This window comes from Gorilla gorilla, chromosome 12 (assembly GCF_029281585.2).
Source record: "Gorilla gorilla gorilla isolate KB3781 chromosome 12, NHGRI_mGorGor1-v2.1_pri, whole genome shotgun sequence".
In the NCBI taxonomy this organism is placed as follows: domain Eukaryota; kingdom Metazoa; phylum Chordata; class Mammalia; order Primates; family Hominidae; genus Gorilla; species Gorilla gorilla.
In genome coordinates this window covers 36832675-36846036 of record NC_073236.2, presented here as the reverse complement: position 1 = coordinate 36846036, position 13362 = coordinate 36832675, and the positions used below count along the sequence as shown (strand labels likewise).

The window sequence follows — 13362 nt, the reverse complement described above, 5'->3', positions numbered from 1 at the left end:
TATCAACAGAATCAAGAACGAAAACCACACAGCCTTCTCAATGGATGCAGAAAAAGCATTTGGCAAAATCCAACATTCTTGCCTGATAAAAACACTCTATAAACTAGAAATAGAAACTTTCTTGACCTCATAAAGGGCACCTGTGAAAAACCCACAGCAAACACTGTACTTAGTGGTGATTGAATGATTTTGCCCTAAGATCAGTATCAAGACAAGAATGCCCACCTTGCCTTTTCTATTCAACACTGTAGCAGAGGTTCTAGGCAGGGCAGTTAGGCAAGAAAAAGAAATAAAAGGCATCCAGATTGGAAAAGAAGTAAAACTATCTCTGTTCGCAGGTGACATGATCTGAAATGTAGAAAATCCTAAGAATCCACTAAAAAAGTATTAGAATTAATGAGCATCAGGGTTGTAGGACACAAGATCAATATCCAGTTATCATATTTCTTATTTCTATACATTAACAATGAACAATCTGAAAATTATATCAAATGGAATAGCATCAAAAAGGGTAGCATTAAAAAAGAACAAATACGGCCAGACGCGGTGGCTCATGCCTGTAATCCCAGCACTTTGGGAGGCCGAGGTGGGCAGATCGTGAGGTCAGGAGATCAAGACCATCCTGGCTAACATGGTGAAACCCCATCTCTACTAAAAATACAAAAATTAGCTGGGTGTGGTGGCACGTGCCTGTAATCCCAGCTACTTGGGAGGCCGAGGCAGGAGAATCGCTTGAACCAGGGAGTCAGAGGTTGCAGTGAGCCAAGATTATGCCACTGCACTCTGCCTGGTGACAGAGCAAGACTCTGTCTAAAAAAAAAAAGACAAATACTTGTACTTTACAAAACTACAGAACGTTGTCAACAGAAATTAAAGGAGACCTAAATAAATGGAAACACATCCCATGTTCATGGGCCAGAACACTTATCACTGTTAAGATGGCATTACTCCCAAAACTGATCCACAAATTTAAGGCAATGCTTATCAGAATCCCAGGTGTCTTGTAGAAATTGTCAAACTGATCTAAAATTCATATGGAAGTGCAAGTGAATAGCCAGAACAATCTTGAAAAAGAAAAACAAAGTTGGAGAATCACACTTCCTGATTTCAAAACTGGCTGCAAAACTGAAGTAATCAAGACAATGTGGTACTAGCATAAGGAAAGACATAGAGGTTGATGGAACAGAATTCAGAGTCCAGAAATGGTTTATACATTTGTGCCCAAATGATTTTTGAAAATACAGGTGCTAGGACAATTCAATGAGGAAAGAATAGTATTTTTAGCAAATGGCGTTGGGACAACCTAATATCTATGTGGAAAAGAATGAAGTTGGATCACATGCAAAGATTAACTGAAAATGAATCATAGGGCTATATGTAACAGCAAAAACTGTATTAAGAAGAAAACACAGAAGTAAATCTTTGTGACCTTGGGTTAGGCAGCACTTTCTTAAATACACATCAAAAACACAAACAAAAAAAAATAGATTAAGTAGACTTGATCAAAATAAAAAAAAACCTTCTGTGCTGCAAATGATATCATCAAGAAAGTGGCAAGACGATGCACAAGATGTGAGAAAACATTTGCAAACCATATATCTGATAAGAGATTCATATTCAAAATATGTAGTGGTGGTTCATGCCTCTAATCCTAGCATTTTGGGAGGCCTAGACAGGAGGATCGTTTGAGCCCAGGAGTTCAAGACCAGCCTGGGCAACATGGCAAAAACCCATCTCTACAAAAAATACAAAAATTAACCAGGTGTGGTGGTGCACAGTTGTATTCCCAGCGACTTGAGAGGCTGAGGTGGGAGGTTTACTTCAGTGAGCCATCTTCATGCCACTGCACTCCAGCCTGGGTGACAGAATGAGACCTTGTCTCAAAAAACAAAAAACTTAATAACCCAACTAAAAAATTAGGCAAAGGATATTAATAGACATTTCTCTACATAAGATACATAAATGGCCAATAAACACATGAAAAGATGCTGAACATCATTAATAGAAAAATGCAAATCAAAACCATACTATTTCACAACCACTAGGATGGCTGTAATCAGAGAGAAGATAAAAAATGTTGACAAAAATGTGGAAAAAGTGAAACCCTCATACATTGCTGGTGGAAATGTAAAATAGTAAGGCAACTTTGTAAAACATTTTGGCAGTTCCTCAAAATGTTAAAAATTAGATTGCCTTACAGCTCATAAATGTCACTTCTGTCTATTCAAGAGGAATGAAAACATGTCCATACAAAAACTTGTATACAAATTTTTATGGCAATATTATTTATAATAGTCCCAAAGTATAATAAGTCAAATATTTTTAACTCATGAATAGAGCTGTGGTTTATCTATGCAATGGAATATTATTAGGCAATGAAAGTGATGAAGTTTTGATCCTGCTAAAACATTGATAACTCTTAAAAACATTGTGCTAATAAAGGAAGCCAGTCACAAAAGACCGCATACACATTGTTTGTTTCCGTTTATATGGAACACCCAGAATAAGGCAAATAGTAGAAAATAGTTTAGGGGTTGCCTAGGGCCAGAGAAGGTTCTGGTTCTGTGTTGGGTGTTTTTTTTTTTTTTTTTTTGAGACAGGATCTCCTTCAGTGGCCGAGGCTGGAGTGCAGTGGTGCCATCTTGGCTCACTGTATCCTCGACTTCTGGGCTCAAGCGATTTCCCACCTCAGCCTGCTGAGTAGCTGGGACTACAGGCCTATGTCACCATGCCTGGCTAAGTTTTTGAATTTTTTGTAGCGATGGAGTTTCACCATGTTGCCCAGGCTGGTCTCAAACTCCTGAGCTCAAGCAATCCACCTACCTTGGCCTCCCAGAGTGCTGGGATTACAAGTGTTAGCCACCATGCCCAACCTTGAGTTTCTTTTTGGGATGATGAAAAAGTTCTCACATTAGATTGTGGTAACGATTGTACAACTGTGTTAATATGCTAAAAATCATTGATGGCATGTGAATTATATTTCAAAAAAGCTATTGTCAAAAAAATCACGGTCCATTTTCTACTCCTGCCAGCAAAGTATATGAGATTGCCATTGCCCAATGTAATGTTCATTAACACAAACTAACAAATTTGCGAATTAGATAGACTAGAACAGTGTCTTTGGTAGAGTTTTTCCAGTTCAGCTGAAAGAGAGTTTGCTCCCAGTGTGCATTTAGTAATGACCTTTTTGGTGGTCATGACTAGAGTGGGGAATGCTGGTGGCGTTGATTGGGCAGAGGCCAGGGATACTGGTAAGCATCCTGTAATGCATAGTGCTGCCCCCACTCCAAATAATTATCCAACCCAAAACATCAGTAATGTTGAGGTAAGAAGCCCTGAACTAGTAATGGCATCTTGTTTTAGTTTATTTGATTGCTAGTAAGGGTAAATTTTCCCCATACGTTTACAATTTACTTGTATTTCTCCTTTTGTAAATTTTCTGATCATTATCATTTAGCTCATATTTCTCATCAGTTTGTATGCGTTCTTTATGTTAGTAGAGATATAAGCTATTAATTTGATTTACTAAGTTTATTTGTCTTCCAGTTGTTTCCTTTCAAATTTTGGTTAAGTTTATATTGACTATCAAAATGTTTATTTTTTTAATGTGATGAAACTTTTTTTTGCATTGTATCTAGCTTAGAAAATTTCCCTACCTACCTATCTCCCTTCCATGTAATTTCATTTTTATTTCTTTTCACTGGAATTTAAAGCTTACCTTTTCAAATTTAACTTTTAAATGCATATAGAATTTGTTATGTATATTACAAGATAAGGAATAATTGTTTTCTAAATATTAGTGACTGTTCTTCCTCCTTTTTAAAAAACATTTGTCTCACTGAGCATATTTTAAGGCTCAAGATAATTTTCAAAAGGAAGCTTTCCACAAGTTTATGCAAGAGAATATAAGAGATTACTCCTTATATTAATTATAATTATATTTAATTACATTATTAAATATAATTATTAATTATATTAAGAGACTATAAAAGATTACTCTTTATATAAGAATATAAGACATTACTCCTTATATTCCTTAATTATGGAGTCCAATGACATTCTATAAGCATGTAGCTCACCTAACTCAGGACAAAGCAGTGCTCACAGATATCATCCTGTCAGTCTTGCAGGAGTATATAAAGAAATATCAAAGCTGGTAGTAGAAACTGGTTGCAGTTTGAAATTAATAAGCCTTTTCTTAAATTAATGAATTTTCTGATATGATCAGAGAGATGGAGAAAGTGATACTATACATACATGTGTGGTGTGTTTATTTGGTAAGAAGGAGGGACACAATTTCAAATCACATTAAAAGTAGTTGCCAGTTTATAACAGATTATGAAAATTTTGTGAGTCCCTGATAATATAATAGTTAAGTGAATTAATGGGAATAAGTGTAGATATCTTCTTGTTATTGAACAGAGGGAGAATGAGTTAGATTCTGCTCGTTCTGAAATTGAACTCCTGAGGAGTCAGATGGCAAATGAGAGAATCTCCATGCAGAATCTAGAAGCTTTGCTGGTGGCCAATCGAGACAAAGAATATCAGTCTCAGATAGCACTTCAAGAAAAAGAATCTGAAATTCAGCTTCTTAAAGAACACCTTTGTTTGGCAGAAAATAAAATGTGAGTTGTTTAGCAATATAAAGTAAAGTCATACATCTTAATTTTTTGGTACTTTAGTAGAATTTTTAAGCTAGAATTTAGAGAATTTGCCTTCTATAATTTGCCTAAGGATCAGAAATACTGTGATTTGCCTAAGAGGTGGTACTTTTTCTATTATGTTTTTCTTATCTAAATTTAAGTTTAATGATCTCTACTGATTCTTTCCAACAGAGTTTTGAGTATAATAGAATGTCTGATCTAAAATACTGCCTTTAGGAAATATAACAAAATGAGAAAAAAAATTAACCAGTTTGAAACCAGAAGAATTTTCATATTTAGACCAATATATTGCAACCTAGTGTTTGCATTTGCCACATCATATTTTCTTTTGTACCTATTGCATGTACTGGATACCTAGAAGAACACCTGCATTCACAAAATACAGAAGACTTCCCAGGACATTGATTTTGGCTTCTTTTCTTTCTTTTTCTTTTCTTTTTTTTAGGATCTCTAGCACTCCTAGCACCTTATTAAAAGACATTTGGCTGGAGAATTGGGTGGAATTGCCTCCCTGTATAGTGAATTTTTTTTCTATTAAACTTGATCACCTCTCATAAAAACTGATGGGGGACCCTTAACCCCTGTTCTTACCTGTCCCATCTGTAACACTTTTCATCCAGCCTCCACTCTGTCCTCACATCTGAGGTCAGGACATGGGGAAGGATAAGAAGCATGGTCTCAGCAATCCTAGGAGCCCCTGACTAGGCAAGGGCTTCAGAGCCAGGGCCAGTTTCCTTCAGAAACCGTTTTCAGGTTATAGTGGCGGTGACTGAGTCCTTCTTTTCCATTGCTGTAGCTAGCCTATTATGATTCCTTCAACAGGTTTTGCAGGATCACTTTCTCAGGATGGTAGGTGGAAATCTACCTTCGTGAAATACGCCAAAACTTCCACCCTAAGGGCTATACTCTGTTTTAGACTGGCTGGTAAATACTAACACTTAGAATTAGCATGAGAAGTGTTTGTTATTAGTCTCTAAAGTTTAGATTTCAGCAGTCTGTGATACTATCCTGAAAGCAAGTGAAGAGGATAGAATGTTCTGTGTGAGTGGCATTCATCAATGTTTATCTTCCCTATGATATTGTGCCTTATTACAGGTTTTTTGAGGCATTTTTTAGCCTTAAGGAAGATTCTATTAAATTGAAGATTGTGTATGTCAAATTTCATTATAAGGCACTTGGTTGAATAGATATATATAAAACAGACCATATTAATCATGGAGCTAGTGAATTCCGGTGTTAATTATTTGATCATACCACTACTTTATAGAATACCTCTAAGTACTTACATAAAAAACAATTTATAGTAAGTAGTATAGACAGATGATGTATAATATGTTCCCACAGGGAAGCTGAAACAGAGAAGGATTAACTAATTAAATGGGACTGGGATTGCTTAGGCTTTTCAAGTAGGCTACTCTGCATACTTACTATGTCTAACATGGGCATATTTTAGATGTACTAATAAATCTGGCCATAAAAATCACAATGTGATTTGGATCCAGCTGAGAAACCACTATCAATATGGTTTCATGTACCCCAGAATCATAGCCATATTTTAAGTTTAGTCGACTATAACTCTTATCTTCTTTTAAACAGGGCCATCCAGAGTAGAGATGTGGCCCAGTTCAGAAATGTTGTCACACAATTGGAAGCTGATTTAGACATTACCAAAAGACAACTAGGAACAGAGCGCTTTGAAAGGTAAGTTTATCTCTATGCAAGCTCAAAAACAATGCTTTTCAGCATGGAAAGCATTGTTTCTTAGGTAACAAGAGGTTTTAGTTCTTTCATGATGGTTAGATTTTCAAGTATGAATTGAGCTAGTTTTATGATAGTTTTAATAATTTTGCTGGATGTAAAATTTAAAGCATCACTATTTTGCTTTAGGGAGAGGGCCGTACAAGAACTTCGCCGCCAAAATTATTCAAGTAATGCTTATCATATGAGTTCTACAATGAAGCCAAATACAAAATGTCATTCACCAGAACGTGCTCACCATCGATCTCCTGACCGAGGCCTAGATCGATCATTGGAAGAGTGAGTCTGTTTAAGGATCCATTCTCTTGAGATCAAATAGCAGTATCTAGTATAGTGAACATTTGGGGTAATAAGGAAACTCAATAGTCTATCTTTAATAGTGATATTTAAATATGATTACCAAGATATATTGATATAAAATACAGGATTTTGATAATTAAATTAGAATTATATATATTATACTAAAATGAAAGGTCTAATATTTTATCTGTTTGCATAAATTATATATTTTTTTATTTCCATGGTTTTGGGGGAACAGGTGGTTTTTTGTTACACGGATAAGTTCCTTAGCAGTAATTTTTGAGATTTTGGTGCATCCAACACCCAAACAGTGTGCACTGTACCCATTGTGTACTCCTTTATTCCTCACTCTTCTCCCATCCTTCCCCCTGAATCCCCAAAGTCCAATGTATCATTCTTATAACTTTCATCCTCATAGCTTAACTCTCACTTAAAGTGAGAACATATGATTTTTGGTTTTCCATTCCTGAGTTACTTCCCTTAGAATAATGGTCTCCAACTCTATCCAGGTTGCTATGAATGCCATTATTTCGTTCCTTTTTATGGCTGAGTAGTATTCCCTGGTGTATTTATACCACATTTTCTTTATCCACTTGTTGGTCAATGGGCATTTAGTCTGGTTCCATATTTTTGCAATTGCAAATTATGCTGCTACAGACATGCGTGTGCAAGTATCTTTTTCATATAATGACTTTTTTTTCCTCTGAATAGATACCCAGTAGTTGGATAGATGGATCAAATGGTAGTTATACTTTTAGTTCTAAATGGAATCTCTGTACTGTTTTCCTTAGTGGTTGTACTTGTTTCCATTTCCACCAGCAGTGTAAATGAAAACATTCCCTTTTCACCACATCTATGCCAACATCTATGCTTTTTGATTTTTTCATTATGGCCATTCTTGCAGGAGTAAGGTAGGTATCTCATTGTGGTATTAATTTGCATTTCCCTGATAATTAGTGATGATAAGCATCTTTTCATATGTTTGTTGGGCATTTGTATATATTCTTTTGAGAATTGTTTATTCATGTCCTTAGCCCACTTTTTGATGGGATTATGTTTTGTTTTGTTTTTTCTTGCTGGTTGTTTGACTTCCTTGTAGATTCCAGATATTAGTCCTTTGCTGGATGCACGTTTGGGAAGATTTTCTCCCACTCTGTGGGTTGTCTGTTTACTCTGCTGATTATTTCTTTTGCTGTGCAGAAGCTTTTCAGTTTAATTAAGTCCCATCTATTTATATTTGTTTTTGTTTCATTTGCTTTTGGGTTCTTGGTCATGAAATCTTTGCCTAAGCCAAAGTTCAGAAGACATTTACCAATGTTATCTTCTAGAATTTTTCTGGTTTCAGATGTTAGATTTAGGTCTTTGATCATCTTGAGTTGATTTTTTATAAGGTGAGAGATGAGGATCCAGTTTCATTCCTCTACATGTGGCTTCCCAATTATCCCAGCACCATTTGTTGAATAAGATGTCCTTTCCCCACTTTATGTTTTTGTTTGCTATGTCAAAAATCAGTTGGCTGTAAGTATTTGGCTTCATTTCTGGGTTCTCTATTCTGTTTCATTGGTCTATGTGCCTATTTTTATATCAGTACCATGCTGTTTTGATAACTATAGTCTTGTAGTATAGTTTGAAGTCAGGTAATGTGATGCCTCCAGATTTGTTCTTTTTGCTTAGTCTTGCTATGTGGGGTCTTTTGAGGTTCCATATGAATTTTAGGATTGTTTTCCTAGTTCTGTGAAGAATGATTATGGTACTTTGATTGGAACTGCACTGAATTTGCATATTGCTTTTGACAGTATGGTCGTTTTTACAATATTGATTCTCCACGAGCATAGGATGTGTTTCCATTTGTTTGTGTCATCAGTGACTTCTTTCAGCAGTGTTTTGTAGTTTTCCTTGTAGAATTCTTTCACCACCTTGATTAGGTATATTCCTAAGTTGGTGTTTTTGTTTGTTTGTTTGTTTTTTGCTGCCATTGTAAAAGGAGTTGAGTTATTGATTTGTTTCTCAGCTTGATTGCTGTTGGTGTATAGCAGTGCTACTGATTTGTGCACATTAATTTTGTATCCTGAAACTTTACTGAATTCATTTATCAGATCTGGGAGCTTTTTGGATGAGTCTGTAGGGTTTTCTAGGTATATGATCATATCATCAGTGAACAGTGATAGTTTGACTCTACTGATTTAGGTGCCCTTTATTTGTTTCTCTTGTGTGATCGCTCCGTCTAGGACTTCAGATACTATGTTGAATAGAAGCGATGAAAGTGGGCATCCTTGTCTTGTTCCAGTTCACAGGGGGAATGCTTTCAACTGTCCCCATTCAGTATAATGTTGGCTGTGGGTGTGTCATAGATAGTTTTTATTACCTATCTATGTGAAGTGTGTGTCCCTCCTGTACCAATTTTGCTGAGGGTTTTAACCATAAAGGGATGCTGGATTTTGTCAAATGCTTTTTCTGCATCTATTAAGATGATCACATGATTTCTGTTTTTAAGTTTGTTTATGTGATCTGTCACATTTATTGACTTGCATATGTTAAACCATTGCTGCATACCTGGTATGCAACTCACTTGGTCATGGTGTATTATCTTTTTGATATGCTGTTGGATTCAGTTAGCAAATTTGATGTATAGGACTTCTGCATCTATGTTCATCAGGGATATTGGTCTATAGTTTTCACTTTTTGTTATGTCCTTTCCTAGCTTTGGAATTAGGGTGATACTGGCTTCATAGGATGATTTAGGGAGGATTCCCTCTTTCTCTATCTTGTGCAGTAGTGTTCTATAGGATTGGTACCAATTCTTCTTTGACTGTCTGATGGAATTCAGCTGTGAATCCATCTGGTCCTGGACTTTTTTTATTGGCAATTTTTTTATTACTGTTTTAATCTCTCTAGTTGTTACTGGTCTGTTCAGAGTTTCTATGTCTTCCTGATTTAATCTGGGAGAGTTGTATATCTCCAGGAATTTATCCATCTCCTCTAGATTTTCTAGTTTGTGTGTGTAAAGGTGTTCATAGTAGCCTCGAATGATCTTTTGTATTTCTGTGGTATTGGTTGTAATATCTCCCGTTTCATTTCTCATTGAGCTAATTTGGATCTTCTCTCTTCTTTTCTTGGTTAATCTCACTAGTGGTCTATCAATTTTGTTTATCTTTTCAAAGAACCAGCTTTTTGTTTGATTTATCTTTTGTAATTTTTTTGTCTCATTTTCATTGAGTTCTGCTCTGATCTTTGTTATTTCTTTTCTTCTGCTGGGTTTAGGTTTGGTTTGTTCTTGTTTCTCTAGTTCCTTCAGGTGTGACCTTAGAGTGTCTATTTGTGCTCTTTCAAACTTTCTGATGTAGGCACTAAATGCTATGAACTTTTCTCTTAGTACTACTTTTGGTGTATCCCAGAGGTTTTGATAAGTTGTTTCACTGTTATCTCTCAGTTCAAAGAAGTTTTTAATTTCCATCTTGATTTCATTGTTGACCCAAAGATCACTCAAGATCAGATGATGATGATGATGATGATGATAATTATTATTAATTTTTTTGAGATGGAATCTTGCTCTGTTGCTCAGGCTGGAGTGCAGTGGCATGATCTTGGCTCACTGCAACCTCTGCTCCCCAGGTTCAAGCAGTTCTCCTGCCTCAGCCTCCCAGGTAGCTGGGAATACAGGCATGCACCACAATGCCGGGCTTATTTTTATTTTTATTTATTTATTTTTTTTTTGAGACAGAGTCTCGCTCTGTTGCCCAGGCTGGAGTGCAATGGCACAATCTCAGTTCACTGCAACCTCCATCTCCCAGGTTCAAGCGATTCTTGTGCCTCAGACTCCCAAGTAGCTGAGATTACAGACGTCTGCTACCATGCCTGGCTAATTTTTTTGTGTGTTTTTAGTAGAGTCAGGGTTTCACCATGTTGGCCAGGCTGGTCTTGAACTCCTGATCTCAGGTGATCTGCCTGCCTCAGTCCCCCAAGGTGCTGGGATTACAGGCATGAGGCACTGCGCCCAGCCTTAATTTTTGTATTTTTAGTAGAGACAGGGTTTCACCATGTTGGCCAGGCTGATTTTGAACTCCTGACCTCAAGTGATCCACCTGTCTTCACCTCCCAAAATGGTGGGATTACAGGCGTGAGCCCCCGCATCCACCATTAAGAGCAGATTATTTAATGTCCATGTATTTTTATAGTTTTGAGGGTTCCTTTTGGAGGTAATTTCCACTTGTATTCCACTGTGGTTTAAGAAGATACTTCAGGCTGGGTGCGGTGGCTCACGCCTGTAATCCCAGCACTTTGGGGGGCGGAGACAGGCGGATCACGACATCAGGAGATTGAGACCATCCTGGCTAACATGGTAAAACCCGTCTCTACTAAAAATACAAAAAATTAGCCGGGCGTGGTGGCGGGCACCTGTAGTCCCAGCCACTCGGGAGGCTGAGGCAGGAGAATGGTGTGAACCCAGGGGGTGGAGCTTGCAGTGAGCCGAGATTGCGCCACAGCACTCCAGCCTGAGCAACAGAGCAAGATTCCATCTCAAAAAAATTAATAATTATTATTATTATTGTCATCACATCATCATCATCTGATCTTAAATGATCTTTGGGTCAACAATGAAATCAAGATGGAAATTAAAAACTTCTTTGAACTGAGAGGTAATAGTGAAACACAACTTATCAAAACCTCTGGGATACACCAAAAGTAGTACTAAGAAAAGTTCATAGCATTTAGTGCCTACATCAGAAAGTTTCAAAGAGCACAAATAGACACTCTAAGGTCACACCTGAAGGAACTAGAGAAACAAGAACAAACCAAACCTAAACCCAGCAGAAGAAAAGAAATAACAAAGATCAGAGCAGAACTCAATGAAAATGAGACAAAAAAATTACAAAAGATAAGTTAAAAAAGAAGATACTTTATATAAATCTGATTTTCTTAAATTTATTGAGACTTGCTTTGTGTCCTATCATATGTTCAGTCTTGGAGATTGTTCCATGTGCTGAAGAAAAGAATTTATATTCTGCAGTTGTTGGGCAGAATGTTCTGTAAATACCTGTTAAGTCCGTTTGTTCTAGGGTATAGTTTAAGTTCATTGTTTCTTTGACTTTCTGTATTGAGGACCTGTCTAGTGCTGTCAGTGGAGTATTGAAGTCTCCCACTATTATTGTGTTGCTGTGCATCTCATTTCCTAGGTCTAATAGTAATTGTTTTCTAAATTTGGGAGCTCCAGTGTTAGGTGCATATACATTTAGAATTGCAATATTTTCCTTTTGGACTATTCCTTTTATCATTATATAATGTCCCTCTTTTTCTTTTTTTTTACTGATGTTGCTTTAAAGTCTGTTTTGTCTGATATAAGAATAGCTACTCTTGCTCACTTTCCATTTGCGTGGAATATCTTTTTCCACCCCTTAACCTTAAGTTTATGTGAGTCCTTATGTGTTAGGTGAGTCTCTTGAAGATAGCAGATACTTAGTCAGTGAATTTTTATCCATTCTGCCATTCCGTATCTTTTAAGTGGACTATTTAGGCTCTTTACATTCAACATTAGTATTAAGATGTTAGGTACTGTTCTATTCATCACATTAGTTGTTGCCTTAATACCTTGTTTTGGTGTTTTTTTCCCCCATTGTGTTATTGTTTTATGGGCCCTGTGAGATTTATGTCATAAGGAGCTTCTATTTTGATGTATTTTGAGGTTTTGTTTCAAGATTTAGAACTCCTTTAAACAGTTCTTGTAGTGCTGGTTTAGTAGTGGCAAATTCTCTCAGCATGTCTGAAAATGACTTTATCTTTCCTTCATTATGTAGCTTAGTTTTGCTGGATACAAAATTCTTGGCTGTTTCATAAGGCTAAAGATGGGACCCCAATCCCTTCTGGCTTGCAGGGTTTCTGCTGAGAAATCTGGTGTTAATGTGATAGGTTTTCCTTTATAGTTTATCTTTATAGATAAACTATAAAGATAAACTCTTGTCTCACAGGTCTTAAGATTCTTTCCTTTGTCTTGACTTTTGGTATCCTGATGACTTTGTGCCTAGGTGATGATCTTTTTGCAATGAATTTCCCAGGTGTTCTTTGAGCTTCTTGTGTTTGGAGGTCTAGATCTCCAAACCCTTTACCCATGCTCACTATTTAAAAAATTTTACCCCATTTGTTTTCTTATATACACATGTGGTGGCTCATGTGCTCACATGCTTGCATGTTTCTTCACAGACACACACACACTTGCACACACACACACTTGCAGAGGCTCATTTAAAGGTCAGGGAGGAGGTCCAGCAAGGTCAGGGAGGCTTTCCTCAATTATTCCCTCAAATAAGTTTTCTAAACTTTTAGATTTCTCTTCTTCCTCAGGAACACTAGTTATTCTTAGGTTTGGCCATTTAACATAATCCCAAATTTCTTGGAGGATTTGTTCATTTTTTAAAATTCTTTTTTGTCTTTGTCTGATTGGGGTAATTCTAAAGACCTGTCTTTGGCCGGGCATGGTGGCTAATGCCTGTAATCCCAGCACTTTGGGAGGCCGAGGTGGGCAGATCACTTGAAGTCAGGAGTTCAAGACCAGCCTGGCCAACATGGCGAAATCCCATCTCTACTGAAAATACAAAAATTAGCCAGGTGGGTGGCACATGTCTGTAATCCCAGCTACTTGGGAGGC

General features: G+C 36.8%; 1 protein-coding gene across 15 annotated transcripts in view; it reads left to right on the top strand.

Moving 5' to 3' along the window:
- TSGA10 (testis specific 10) overlaps positions 1–13362 on the top strand; it is a 164006-nt gene that overhangs the window by 136640 nt on the left and 14004 nt on the right. For all 15 annotated transcript variants that reach the window (XM_063695607.1, XM_063695603.1, XM_063695604.1 and 12 more), the window contains 3 exons: positions 4423–4625; positions 6261–6365; positions 6552–6701. In XM_063695607.1, coding sequence (XP_063551677.1) covers positions 4423–4625; positions 6261–6365; positions 6552–6701 — 458 coding nt within the window. The remainder of the gene's footprint in view (positions 1–4422; positions 4626–6260; positions 6366–6551; positions 6702–13362) is intronic.